Source organism: Dreissena polymorpha, chromosome 14 (genome assembly GCF_020536995.1).
Source record: "Dreissena polymorpha isolate Duluth1 chromosome 14, UMN_Dpol_1.0, whole genome shotgun sequence".
Classification (NCBI taxonomy): domain Eukaryota; kingdom Metazoa; phylum Mollusca; class Bivalvia; order Myida; family Dreissenidae; genus Dreissena; species Dreissena polymorpha.
The window spans coordinates 68,835,301-68,848,130 of NC_068368.1; the positions used below are offsets into that span (position 1 = coordinate 68,835,301).

General features: G+C 37.6%; 1 protein-coding gene across 3 annotated transcripts in view; it reads left to right on the plus strand.

Annotated features, from left to right (window-relative positions):
• The window catches only part of LOC127858384 (zinc finger E-box-binding homeobox protein zag-1-like), a 98,604-nt gene that overhangs the window by 79,349 nt on the left and 6,425 nt on the right, over positions 1 to 12,830 (plus strand). Inside the window, exon 5 of one of the 3 annotated variants that reach the window (XM_052395489.1) lies at positions 7,165 to 7,467. The exons of 1 other annotated variant lie outside the window; for it this stretch is intronic. In XM_052395489.1, the coding sequence (XP_052251449.1) occupies positions 7,165 to 7,367 (203 nt within the window). In that variant the 3' untranslated portion in view covers positions 7,368 to 7,467. Of the gene's footprint in view, positions 1 to 3,682; positions 4,592 to 7,164; positions 7,468 to 12,830 lie in introns of those variants that run through there. One more of the 3 variants, XM_052395497.1, reaches the window with a different exon arrangement.

Genomic DNA, 12,830 nt, shown 5'->3' on the forward strand with positions numbered 1-12,830 from the left:
TGCGGACTGCACAGGCTAATCTGGGACAACACTTTATACAGCATGTGCGGACTGCATAGGCTAATCTGGGACAACACTTTATACAGCATGTGCGGACTGCATAGGCTAATCTGGGACAACACTTTATGCAGCATGTGTGGACTGCATAGGCTTATCTGGGACAACACTTTATACAGCATGTGCGGACTGCACAGGCTAATCTGGGACAACACTTTATACAGCATGTGCGGACTGCATAGGCTAATCTGGGACAACACTTTATACAGCATGTGCGGACTGCATAGGCTAATCTGGGACAACACTTTACGCAGCATGTGCAGACTGCATAGGCCAATCTGGGACAACACTTTATGCAGCATGTGTGGACTGCATAGGCTAATCTGGGACAACACTTTATACAGCATGTGCGGACTGCACAGGCTAATCTGGGACAACACTTTATACAGCATGTGCGGACTGCATAGGCTAATCTGGGACAGCACTTTATACAGCATGTGCGGACTGCATAGGCTAATATGGGACAACACTTTATGCATTAAGTCCAGTTTTCCCAGAACGAGGCTTTCACTTTATCGTCAACTCTGACAGATTTAAAGTTCAAATGTTAGCATACAATCTTACATGCTGCTTATTGATGGCATTTCCTAGAAAAACAAATCAGCATAATTAATATATTTTTGGTATAAAGAGACCTTAACCAATAAACAATTGCTAAATATATATGTGACGATTTAATAAGTTAGTATATACTTTTTGAAAGTATTATTTTTATTTGTTACTAATGAGAAATGTCACATGATTAAAATTGTACTCATTGTGTTTCCATGTATGGTAGGTGCAGGATTTGGCTATCTGGTGATGGTTACACTGTTCTAAGTGCTTCAATTAATTTATTTGCAATAATCAAACTGACCATCAATACATATTTACTCATGACAGTTCTAAGCATTTAAGATGAACTAGCTGTGAATTATAATTGTTCCCAGGCAATAACCATTGTTTTATTCCCGAGTGTTTTGTGAGAGAAGTGTTTTAGACTGTTGTCACAAGCCAATGCTATCAAGTAGACTCAAGGCGCCACTTCTTTACTCCATGAACTACAAGTCAGTATATCAGGCAACAAGTCAGTATGTGAGGCTACAAGTCAGTATATTGGGCTACAATTCAGTATATCGGGCTACAAGTCAGTATATCAGGCTACAAGTCAGTGTGTCAGGATACAAGTCACTAGTATGTCAGGCTTGAGTCAGTTTATCAGGCTTAAGGTCAGTATATTTAGGAAACAAGTCAGTATATATACAGACAAGTCAGTACATATGGCTATAAGTCAGTATATCACACTGCAAGCCAGTATATAATGTTTTAAATCAGTATACCAAGCATCAAGTCAGTATATCAAGGTTTAAATTTGTGGGAGCATGAAGGGAACTGATGCTTCTTAGTATAAATAAATGAAACAAATAGACCATATAAGATCTTAAGTGAACATCCTTTAGCTTTTTTCTTTAACACCAACAAATGCAAGGAAGATATATTAAATTTGCAGGTGTTTGCTTTCATAAGTTTCTTTGTGCATTTTAAGCATGTTTATAAGCTTAATTCTAGTTCTTATGTGAGATTTCACAAGATTAGATTGACGACAGTTGGGACGAATTTTGAATGATAGCTGCAATTTCCAGCTATTTGTTTTGTACTGAAATACTTTTTTAATTTTTATATGGTCAAATGCTGTGGGGGGGGGGGGGGGTAAAGGTGAAAAAGCGAATGTCCTTACCACTGCGCTAGCGGGACGGACAATTACGCAAAGAAATGTTGTTATATCTATATATATCATAGCAGTGCGGCGTTTACAATTTGCAGGTTCGAAATTGTTCGCATTCTTTAGTTTTGTGATCACGTAACAAGTTAATATTACATGTTTTATTCGCAATTTATTTACTAAATCGAGAACAAATATCAAACAAAATAGAGAAAATATATAGTTGTTTCATTGGTCCATAAAAATAAAATGGATGTAAAATTACTGACTTTAAATTAACGTTCTGATACACTTATTGAATCTGTTTCCCCAGGATATGCTGTTCTATTAATATTTACCTTTATCAACACGAACGACAACTCTGCTAGGAGAATGTTATCAATGAAAATCAACGAGCAATCTCCTACGCAGTGGCGAATGCCAAGGGAAGTAACTGAAAAATCGAGTTATCTCAATCGGACTGGCTCGGTCTTTTACATAGGTTCCCATTGTGAAGAATTTTTTTACTGGTTATCAAACCTTAGACGACGCTGTTCCAGCATCGTCAAAAAGTAGTAAAAATTTCATAAATCGCATGACACCACATGGCCCAGAGGTTTGTTTCATGAAACATCACAATGCGATCCTCTAGCAAGTTTGTTAAAATCATGTCTTTTTGCTTACAATTGGCCCTCCCTCTTGCATAGTTGTTTCTCCTATAGCTATATCGTGGAAACTTAAGAAAAATAATCATGTCTTATACCCCATGGCCCAAAGGTTTGGTATTAAGCATGTAACATTCCATGGTATTCCCCTAGAAAGTTTGTACAAATCATGTTCCTTAGGTCAATACTTGAGGACCTTGTGAATGTAAATTGAGGACCTTGTGAGTGTAAACTGAGGAACTTGTGAGTGTAAAATGAGAACCATTTGAGTGCAACATGAGGACATTGTGAGGGTAATATGAGGACATTGTGAGTGTAAAATGAAAAACTTGTGATTGTAAAATGAGAACCTTTTGAGTGTTGAATGATGACTTTGTGAGTGGTAAATGATGACATTGTGTATGTTAAATGTCTTGATATCCTTGCTAGTGTAACATGGTGAAATTGTGTATGTTAAATGTCTTGATATCCTTGCGAGTGTAAAACGAGGATCTTATGAAGCTTTTAAATGATATCTTTAACTGAAGCAGCTGGACATTCACTGCAGTTTTCATTCATTATAAATATTGATTATGTTCACTGGGAATTTACGCTCAGTTTATATTTGTGTAAGAAGGTAAAGGGATCTTTTCACTGTTTGGTAAATTGACAAAATTGAAAAATGTTATTTCAGATTCACAAATTTTCGGTTTAGTTATGATATTTGTGAGGAAACAGTATTACTGAACATTTGCCATGGTCTAATATAGGCATTAGATGCATCTTTTGACGATTGAAAAACCTAAAAATTATAAAGCGTTGCAACGCGAAACGATTGAATAATTTGGAGAGTTCTGTGGTTGTCGTTTAAATTTGTGCAACTACGAAGATTGCTTATATAACTTATAAAATACGCATCTTATATATACTTGGCAGGATAGCTCAGTTGCCTAATGCGTTTTTACTTCAGGATTCCTGGGGGTCACTGGTTCGAGCCCTGCTGCGGGCTACTTTTTTTCCTTTTTTAAATTTTATTTTTGATTTTTTTACTGGAGCTTTTAAACTTTAATGTTTACATTTATTAATATAAAGCATTTAATGACAAACTTCAAAACATGCCAAAAATCTGCGTCTCATCAGGATCCAAACTGTTTGCCATTCTGATAGTATTCTTTGAAAAAAAATCGAAGAAAATGCAAATTTTAAAAATTCAGCAGACGACATTTTAGCAGATGACAAATTTCCCAGCATGCAAAGGGTTAAGTTTTGCTGATTAATTCTGCAATTGTGTATATTTCAGATGCAGAGAAAACTCGCCCTCTCTGCCGGCAGTGTGGTAAAGACTTCACAAACCGCTCTGTACTCAATCAGCATCACAGGGAAGTGCACGAGGGAGTGCGAGACTTCCAGTGTACAAAATGCCACAAGAGGTTTGGTAGGAAGGCCTCTATCAAAGTTCACATGATCACTCACCTGCGTATGTAGAGCCAGGCAGGAATCGGAAAGTTTGATTGGCTGGGCATGTAGAGCCATGCATGAATAGGAACGTTTGATAGGTCAACACTCATCTGGGCATGTAGAGACATGCTGGAATCAGAACGTTTGATTGGTCAACACTCATCTGGGCATGTAGAGACATGCTGGAATCAGAACGTTTGATTGGCTAACACTCATCTGGGCATGTAGAGACATGATGGAATCAGAACGTTTGATTGGTTAACACTCACTGGGTAGGAGGAGCCATGTAGGAATCGGAACGTTTGATTGGCTGAACCTGTATTGTAGATCCATAAAGAAATTGGAACATTTTTTTGGTGAACATGCAAGAATCAGAATGTTTATTGACTATTAAGAAGTCGTACAGAAATTGGTACAATTGATAGGCAAATGAGGAGTATTCAATGTTTGATAAGCTGCCATGATTGGATCTGCATGTTATGGCCGCGTTTCTGATACTATGTATTATGTTTTTGTTAGTTTTTATGTTTTAATAGTTTTTTATGTTTTACGTACTGGAAATATGTACAGTTCACACACAATTTTGTTTAGATGATTATGTTATTATATTAACCCATTTATGCCTAGCGTCTAGAAAAAAGGCCTTGGCAAACAGCGTAGACCCAGATGAGACGCCGCATGAGGGTCTTCGCTGTTTGCTTAAAGGAATTTCTGTAAGGTATATTCTAAAAAATAGAAATAAATATACTAGACATCCCTAATTTTGAAAATGAATTGATCCAATTCAGAAGGATGGGAGAGCCAACTTGGCATAAATGGGTTAAAATCTGTGTTGTCTCTAAAATATCCTATGAGAACATTTGCGTGTAACAACTCAATATCTCCATTACCGCTACATATATTGAAATAAAACTGTATATATGTGTTCAGTGTTTTTATAATTAGTACATGACTAAGACCAAAATATTTCTATGAGTTGGCATAAAATTTCTTGGTTTAACCCCCCCCCCCCCCCCCCCCCCCCATTTTGTTGACACTTAAATTGTTGGATTTCTGATTTATATGCCCACCTTCGATGAAGAGAGGGTATATTGTTTTGCTGAATCTTTGTTGGTCTGTCTGTTGGTCTGTCTGTATGTAGACCAGTTAGTTTCCAATCAATAACTTATCAACAAATTGACTAATTGGCTTGATACTTCACATGTTCATTGGCCTTGGACAGTAGATTATCCCTATTGAAATTGGGGTCACTATTTCAAAAGTCAAGGTCACTGTGACATTAAGTGTTTAATTGGTTTCTGTTCATTATGTCATTAAAGGTTTGAGTGATGGGTGTCTGGGAGGATCTGTCTCCGACCACGGAGATGTTGTTAAATGTTTTTAGTAATTTGCGTGTTTCATTTAAAGATTTGTTTGTAACATATGTCAGCGATAAATTGTAGATTAAGTCACTTATTGGAGGTTGGCCCTGTTTATCACATGCCAATAAACTTGTTTATTGTTATAAAGTGAAATTAAACATATTAGGGGGACTGACCTTTTGTTAGTGTTTGAAGGGATGAAGCTAATTTCAAACGAGTCTTATTTAATTACAATCATGACCAAACTAATACCATCTTCCCTTAATCAGTGCCAAGTATAGACGATGCAAGTATTATTGGTTGTAATAAATGTGAGCCAATTAGTTTGCTTATTATAGGCGGAGGGATATTGTTTTGGCGTTGTCCGTCCGTTTGTCTTTCCGTCGGTCCGGAGCCATATCTTGAAATTGCTTTGGCGGATTTCATTGAAACTTGGTATGAGTATATATATGGATAAGAGGATGTTTCACGCCAAATTGCATTGTACGCCATCTGTTAAGAAAGGAGTTATGGCCCTTTGTATTTTGAAAAAAAAATGCTTTTTTGAGTGTCAAATATAACACTTATGTGCCCAGAAGCATATTGGCGGGGGATATCAATTCAACAAATTTGCTTGTTTTTCTTAGTTATCATCTTATAAAAGGACAGATTTTTTTCAATTTATCATAGATTGTCTTCTTACAATGGCATACCTTGTATTTGATCAGTTGCATGTTAATTGAAAAATGCATGTGTGGATTTCGTTTGATTTCATGTCTAAAATGTCAATGGCAATACATTCCCAAAAATAGTTTACATGGGGAACAATTTTTATGCCCCCAGATCGAATGATCGGGGGTTTATTGAATGATAGGGGGTATATTGTTTTTGGCCTGTCTGTCTGTCATTGTATGTGTCTGTCTGTCATTCTGTCCCAAAACTTTAACCTTGGTCATAACTTTTGCAATATTGAAGATAGCATTGAACTTGATATTTGGCATGCATGTGTAGCTCATGGAGCTGCACATTTTTTGTGGTGAAAGGTCAAGGTCATCCTTCAAGGTCAAAGGTCAAATATATGGCTTCAAAGCAGCGCAGTAGGGGGAATTGTGTTTCTGACAAACACATCTCTTGTTCATCGGGTTCTTACATTGAATCGTTCAAGCCAACAATAATTAATTAATATGAATAATAATGATTTTGCAGTATCCTTTAACTACTTAGGAAATTATTTGAAACTTAGCGCTTGTCTTTGGGTTCATTGTTTAAGAAACAAATCTTGGCTTGTAACTCTCACCTGCAAGTTAGCAGAATCATACCACTTGATCAGGATATCAGGATCCTAACTGTTTGCTATTCTGATAGTATTCTTTGAAAAAAATCTAAGAAAATGCTTATTTTAGAAATTCAGCAGATAACATTTTAGCAGACGACAAATTTCCCAGCATGCAAAGGGTTAAAATAAAATATGAGCTTTGCTCTGGGAAATGCATGTGCATAGTGTCTTTCCAGATTTAAGCATGTGTAATCAACACAGGCCACTCAGGGATGACTTTTAATGCTTTTATGGAATGTTTTGCTTCAACGTAGTCTCTTCTAAACAAAAATCCTGTCTTAGTAGTAAATGCTGTCTCTTATAAGCTTGCGTTGAATGCAAAGGCTTATTTAAAATGCATTTTACCCAATTTTGTTAACCCTTTGCATGCTGGGAAATTTGTCGTCTGCTAAAATGTCTTCTTAATGTCTTCTGCTGAATTTCTAAAATTAGCATTTTCTTCGATTTTTTTCAAAGAATTCTATCAGAATAGCAAACAGTTAGGATCCTGATGAGACGCCACATTCTGTGCAAACAGGTTAGGTAATTTAATTTCATGAATGTTATTTATTTGCATGTTCCACTTGCAAACTTTCACCTGAATATTTTCAAATTTAAAAGTTGAATAGCCCCAGTCTTTACAGTAATTTACCTTCCTTTTTTTTTTAGAAAGTGGCGCGCCTGGTCAGATGTTCAACTGTGACCTCTGCTCAAGGTCGTTCACGCAGGCTGGAAACCTGCAGCGCCATATCCTGGAGACGCACCAGAAGGTGAAGAGGTTCGCGTGCAGCATATGTCACAAGTCATTCAAGCGGAACTCGACCTTACAGGCACACCACCTGAATGTACACATGGGTGGAGATCTGGACTAATACACTGAATGTATATATGGATGGAGCACTGAATGTACACATGGGTGGTGATCTGGACTAATACACTGAATGAATATATGGATGGAGCACTGAATGTACCTATGGGTTAAGATCTGGACGAATACACTGAATGAATATATGGATGGAGCACTGAATGTACCTATGGGTGAAGATCTGGACTAATACACTGAATGAATATATGGATGGAGCACTGAATGTACGTATGGGTGAAGATCTGGACTAATACACTGAATGAATATATGGATGGAGCACTGAATGTTCATATGGGTGAAGATCTGGACTAATACACTGAATGAATATATGGATGGAGCGCTGAATGTACACATGGGTGGTGATCTGGACTAATACACTGAATGTATATATGGATGGAGCACTGAATGTACACATGGGCGTAGATCTGGACTAATACACTGAATGAATATATGGATGTAGCACTGAATGTACCTATGGGTGAAGATCTGGACTAATACACTGAATGAATATATGGATGGTGCACTGAATGTACCTATGGGTGAAGATCTGGACTAATACACTGAATGAATATATGGATGGAGCACTGAATGTACGTATGGGTGAAGATCTGGACTAATACACTGAATGAATATATGGATGGAGCACTGAATGTTCATATGGGTGAAGATCTGGACTAATACACCGAATGAATATATGGATGGAGCACTGAATGTACATATGGATGAAGATCTGGACTAATACACTGAATGAATATATGGATGGAGCACTGAATGTACGTATGGGTGAAGATCTGGACTAATACACTGAATGAATATATGGATGGAGCACTGAATGTGCATATGGATGAAGATCTGGACTAATACACTGAATGAATATATGGATGGGGCACTGAATATACATATGGGTGAAGATCTGGACTAATACACTGAATGAATATATGGATATGGATATATAGTTGCCAGTTTGTACTTCCGTTCTTCCTTCCGTCACACTTTTGTTACAGTTTCTCATAGCGCCTTCACAATTTAACCGAACTCTTACATGTTTGGCATGTAGGTACCTTGCATGGACCTCTACCTTTTGATGAGGTTTGACGTCACTGGGGTCAAGGTCAAGGTCACCCAGGCTAATAATAGATTTTCCGTCACACTTTTGATACAGTTTCTCATAGCGCCTTCACTATTTTACCGATCTCTTACATATTTGGCATGTAGGTACCTTGCATGGACCTCTACCTTTTGATGAGGTTTGACGTCACTGGGGTCAAGGTCAAGCTCACCGAGGCTAATAATAGATTTTCGGTCACACCTTTGTTACAGTTTCTCATAGCGCCTTTAATAATTTACCGCTCTCTTACACATTTGGCATCTTTTGATAAGATTTGACGTCAATGGGGTCAAGGTCACTGAGGCTAATATATTTTTCTTCATACTTTGGTTGCAGTTTCACATAGCGCCCTTAAAACTTTCCGCTCTCTTACATATTTGGAATGTAGGTACCTTGCATGGACCTCTACCTCTTGACGAGGTTTGATGTCACTGGGGTCAAGGTCACTAAGGCTTATAATAGATTTTCTCAAGGTCACACTTATTTCCACACAATAAACCCATATATCGACATAGCATCATTGGGCAGCATCCATAAGTTTTACTGATATCCTTGTTGCAACTTGTAAAAAGAAAAATCATTTATTTCTATATACTGTTCATAATGATCGTGTATGTCTGTACATTACATAATTTGTATCACTTTTACCATTCACTCTGTCTCAAATTTGCTTTCTATCGCTTCTTACTACGTTGAATATTCCTATCATGTAAACCTATTAAGTGCAGTTACTTTCATTAATACACCCACAAATGCCATTAACCACATCTATGCTTCTCAAGAAGCTATTCACGTAATTATTACAGCACTTACGAATTATATTGAATGACCGACCTTTTTGCATAATGCCTTACACTCTTATCTACGTCTTAATATATTTTTTCTTTTGCACTTTTTACTTATTTCTTGTACTTCTGCTTGTTTTATTATGCTTTTCTCTACATGGAACCGATAATTTGACCATATTGACCATATTGAGCCTTCCCAGAGTTTACTCCCTGCTCGTGTTTATTTTGTTTGGCATGACAGCTGTTTACATGTTCATTTTGCTCCTGCTTCGTATATCATGAGCAAAGGTCAGAAAAGAATAGCTGTCATGTCCAACTTGCGCATCAACTACTTTTTGCCGCTAGCAATCACCTTATTTTATCTCGTCGCTATCCTTAATATTCCCGTGTTTGTAAAATCTTTGGCTGTTAATATTGATTCCATGTCCGAGTGCCATCTGACAATACAGACCTATGTACGTAACAGTCCGACCAGTCACAAAGTAATGCAAAATATCGTCTTCTTTTTTCGATTGAATACAGCAGTTTTTGTGTCTACTCTTTGCCTATGGCTGCACTGTCTTCTACTGATTATATCCGGTGATATCCACCCAAACCCCGGGCCATCAGCTAGTGCTTCCTCATCATCACTTGAATCCCACAGTTACTCATCATTAGATATGTCCAATTTTCTAAAGTCTTCTCACAATTTGTCGCTAGTTCACTATAATGTGCAAAGTCTTCTTCATAAGTTGGATTTGCTAGCTGCAGAATTAACACCATTTGATATCATCACTTTCTCCGAAACGTGGCTTTCAGATTCCATTAATAACGACCAGTTATCTATACCAGGTTTTTGCCTACCTGTCCGCCGCGACCGAACTCAAAATGCACACGGCGGAGTTGCTGTATATGTCAAAGATGGTATTCATTTTACTCGAAGACCAGATCTAGAGATAACTAATCTTGAGGCAATTTGGTTGGAGGTTCGACCTCATTCTAATAAACGAATTTTAATCGGAACTTTTTATAGACCACCCAACTCAGATAACAATTATTTCTGTAAAACTGAAGACTCAATCGGGCTGGCAATAGATACCGGCATCAACGACATTGTAGTTTTGGGCGATTTTAATTTTAACACCCAACTTGATCAGGCTAAACGTAAAATTGACTCCATCTCGCAACAGTTTGCACTCGACCAATGTATACAGGATCCTACCCACTTTACTGAAACTTCGTCATCTATTATTGATCTCATATTTGTTTCAAACAAAGAGTCTGTCATCTTCACTGGTGTTGGTGAACCATTCCTTGATAAAACTATAAGATATCACTGTCCCGTATTCGTTATTCTTAAATTTATAAGACCATCATCGCTATGTTATAAACGTAAAATTTGGAAGTATGACTCAGGGAATTACGACTCTTTTCGAAGCAATTTATCAAAAATTGAATGGAATAACGTATATAGTGACAATATCGACACATTTACTAAAAATCTTACTAACACTGTACTTGCCACTGCAGCTGATTGTATACCAAGCAAAGAGGTCACTGTTCGCCCAGCCGAACCGCCATGGCTCTCATCGGAAATAAAACTAAAAATACGAACACGAAAACGTGCTTATATGAAAGCTAAAACAACGAATTCCACATCTAATTGGACTAGGTTTCGTGCACTTCGTAATGATGTAGTCTCTCTTGTCCGCCTCGCCAAATCAAATTATTACGACTCTCTTGCATTCAAACTAAAATCCAACAATTACTTCTCGCGTGATTGGTGGAAAGTCCTGAAATCTTTCCTAACAGTCAACGTTAGTAAATCTTTACCCCCGCTTGTCAACATCGCTGGCGAACTGGTCTTTGATGAACTTCAAAAAGCTGAAGTACTTAATAATTTCTTCGCTCAACAGACATCTTTAGATGAGTCTGGTCACGTTTTACCGGAATTGGCAACGATTGAAAATCAACAGACAATTTCGTCTATAGTAATAACCGCTTGCGAAGTTAAGGACGTTCTTATGAATCTGCCTTTGGGTAAAGCCTGTGGCCCTGATGGTATTAATAACAAATTACTTGTAGAGGCATCTCATGAACTAAGTCAACCACTTTGTGATCTCTTTAATATGTCTTTGTCGTCATCAACAGTACCATATGATTGGAAAACGTCAAACGTTTGTGCAATATTCAAAAAAGGGGACGTTTCCATTCCCTCGAATTATCGCCCGATTTCACTTCTGAATACCATGGAAAAAGTACTAGAACGGATTATCTTTAAACATGTATTCAACTTTTTGCGTGATACTAATTTTTTCACAAGATTTCAATCCGGATTTATGCCAGGTGACTCTACTGTCAACCAGCTTACATACCTCTACAACACGTTTTGTAAAGCACTCGATGATGGATTGGAAGTAAGGGTGGTTTTTTTCGATATAAGCAAAGCATTCGACAAAGTCTGGCATAGTTGCCTTATATTAAAACTGAAACGCGCCGGTATCAAAGATAAACTTCTGAACTGGTTTTCTAACTATCTGTATCAAAGGCGTCAAAGGGTAGTGGTTCCCGGGGTCTCATCTTCCCTAGCCGAAATCAAGGCTGGAGTTCCACAAGGCTCCATTCTTGGTCCCCTATTATTTCTTGTATATATAAATGACATTGTAAATGACATTCAAGCTCATATAAACTTATTTGCAGACGACACTAGTTTATTTGTCGTTGTTGACAATCCTAATTCTGCAGCCGCTGTTTTAGAGCGCGATATAGACAAAATTGCAAAATGGGCCGATACATGGTTGGTAAAATTCAATCCATTGAAGTCAGAATCACTTGTTATATCGCGTAAGAGGGACAAACCCTATCATGCGTCTATCAATATGTACGATACTCCGATTCCCGAAGTGAATAGTCACACACATTTAGGCATTATTCTGTCAAATGATGGAAGCTGGCATCAACACATTGAATGTATTAAATTAAAGGCCTGGTCACGTGTCAACCTTCTAAAAAAACTTCGTTTTCGCCTTGACCGAAGATCACTTGAAATAACTTATTTCACGTTTATTCGACCTATTCTAGAATATGCAGATGTTGTATGGGATAATTGTACAATGTATGAAAAAAATGATTTAGATAAAATTCAAACTGAAGCTGCCCGCATTGTTTCCGGCTGTACCCGACTTGTGTCCTTAAATTTACTTTCTAACGAAATTGGCTGGGAAACTCTTGGCACAAGAAGGTCCAAGCACAAACTCATTCTTTTCTTTAAAATGGTCAAAGGTCTTAGTCCAGAATATTTGTCCTCACTGTCCCCACAATCAGTTGGCGAGCGATCTACAAGATCATTGCGTAACTCATCCCACTTAGATGGTGCTCGGACTAGGGCTTCTCTGTACCAACATTCCTTCTTGCCCTCAACAATTGCTGCTTGGAATTCACTTCCAGACGAAGCAAAACTTGTTGATAACATATCTGACTTTAAAAAGGCCATCGATCTTAACAAATCTCGTAGTAATCCGTTGTTCTATTATGGTAAGCGAAGACAGCAAGTGCTGCACACACGTCTAAGAACTAATTGTAGTTCTCTTAATAA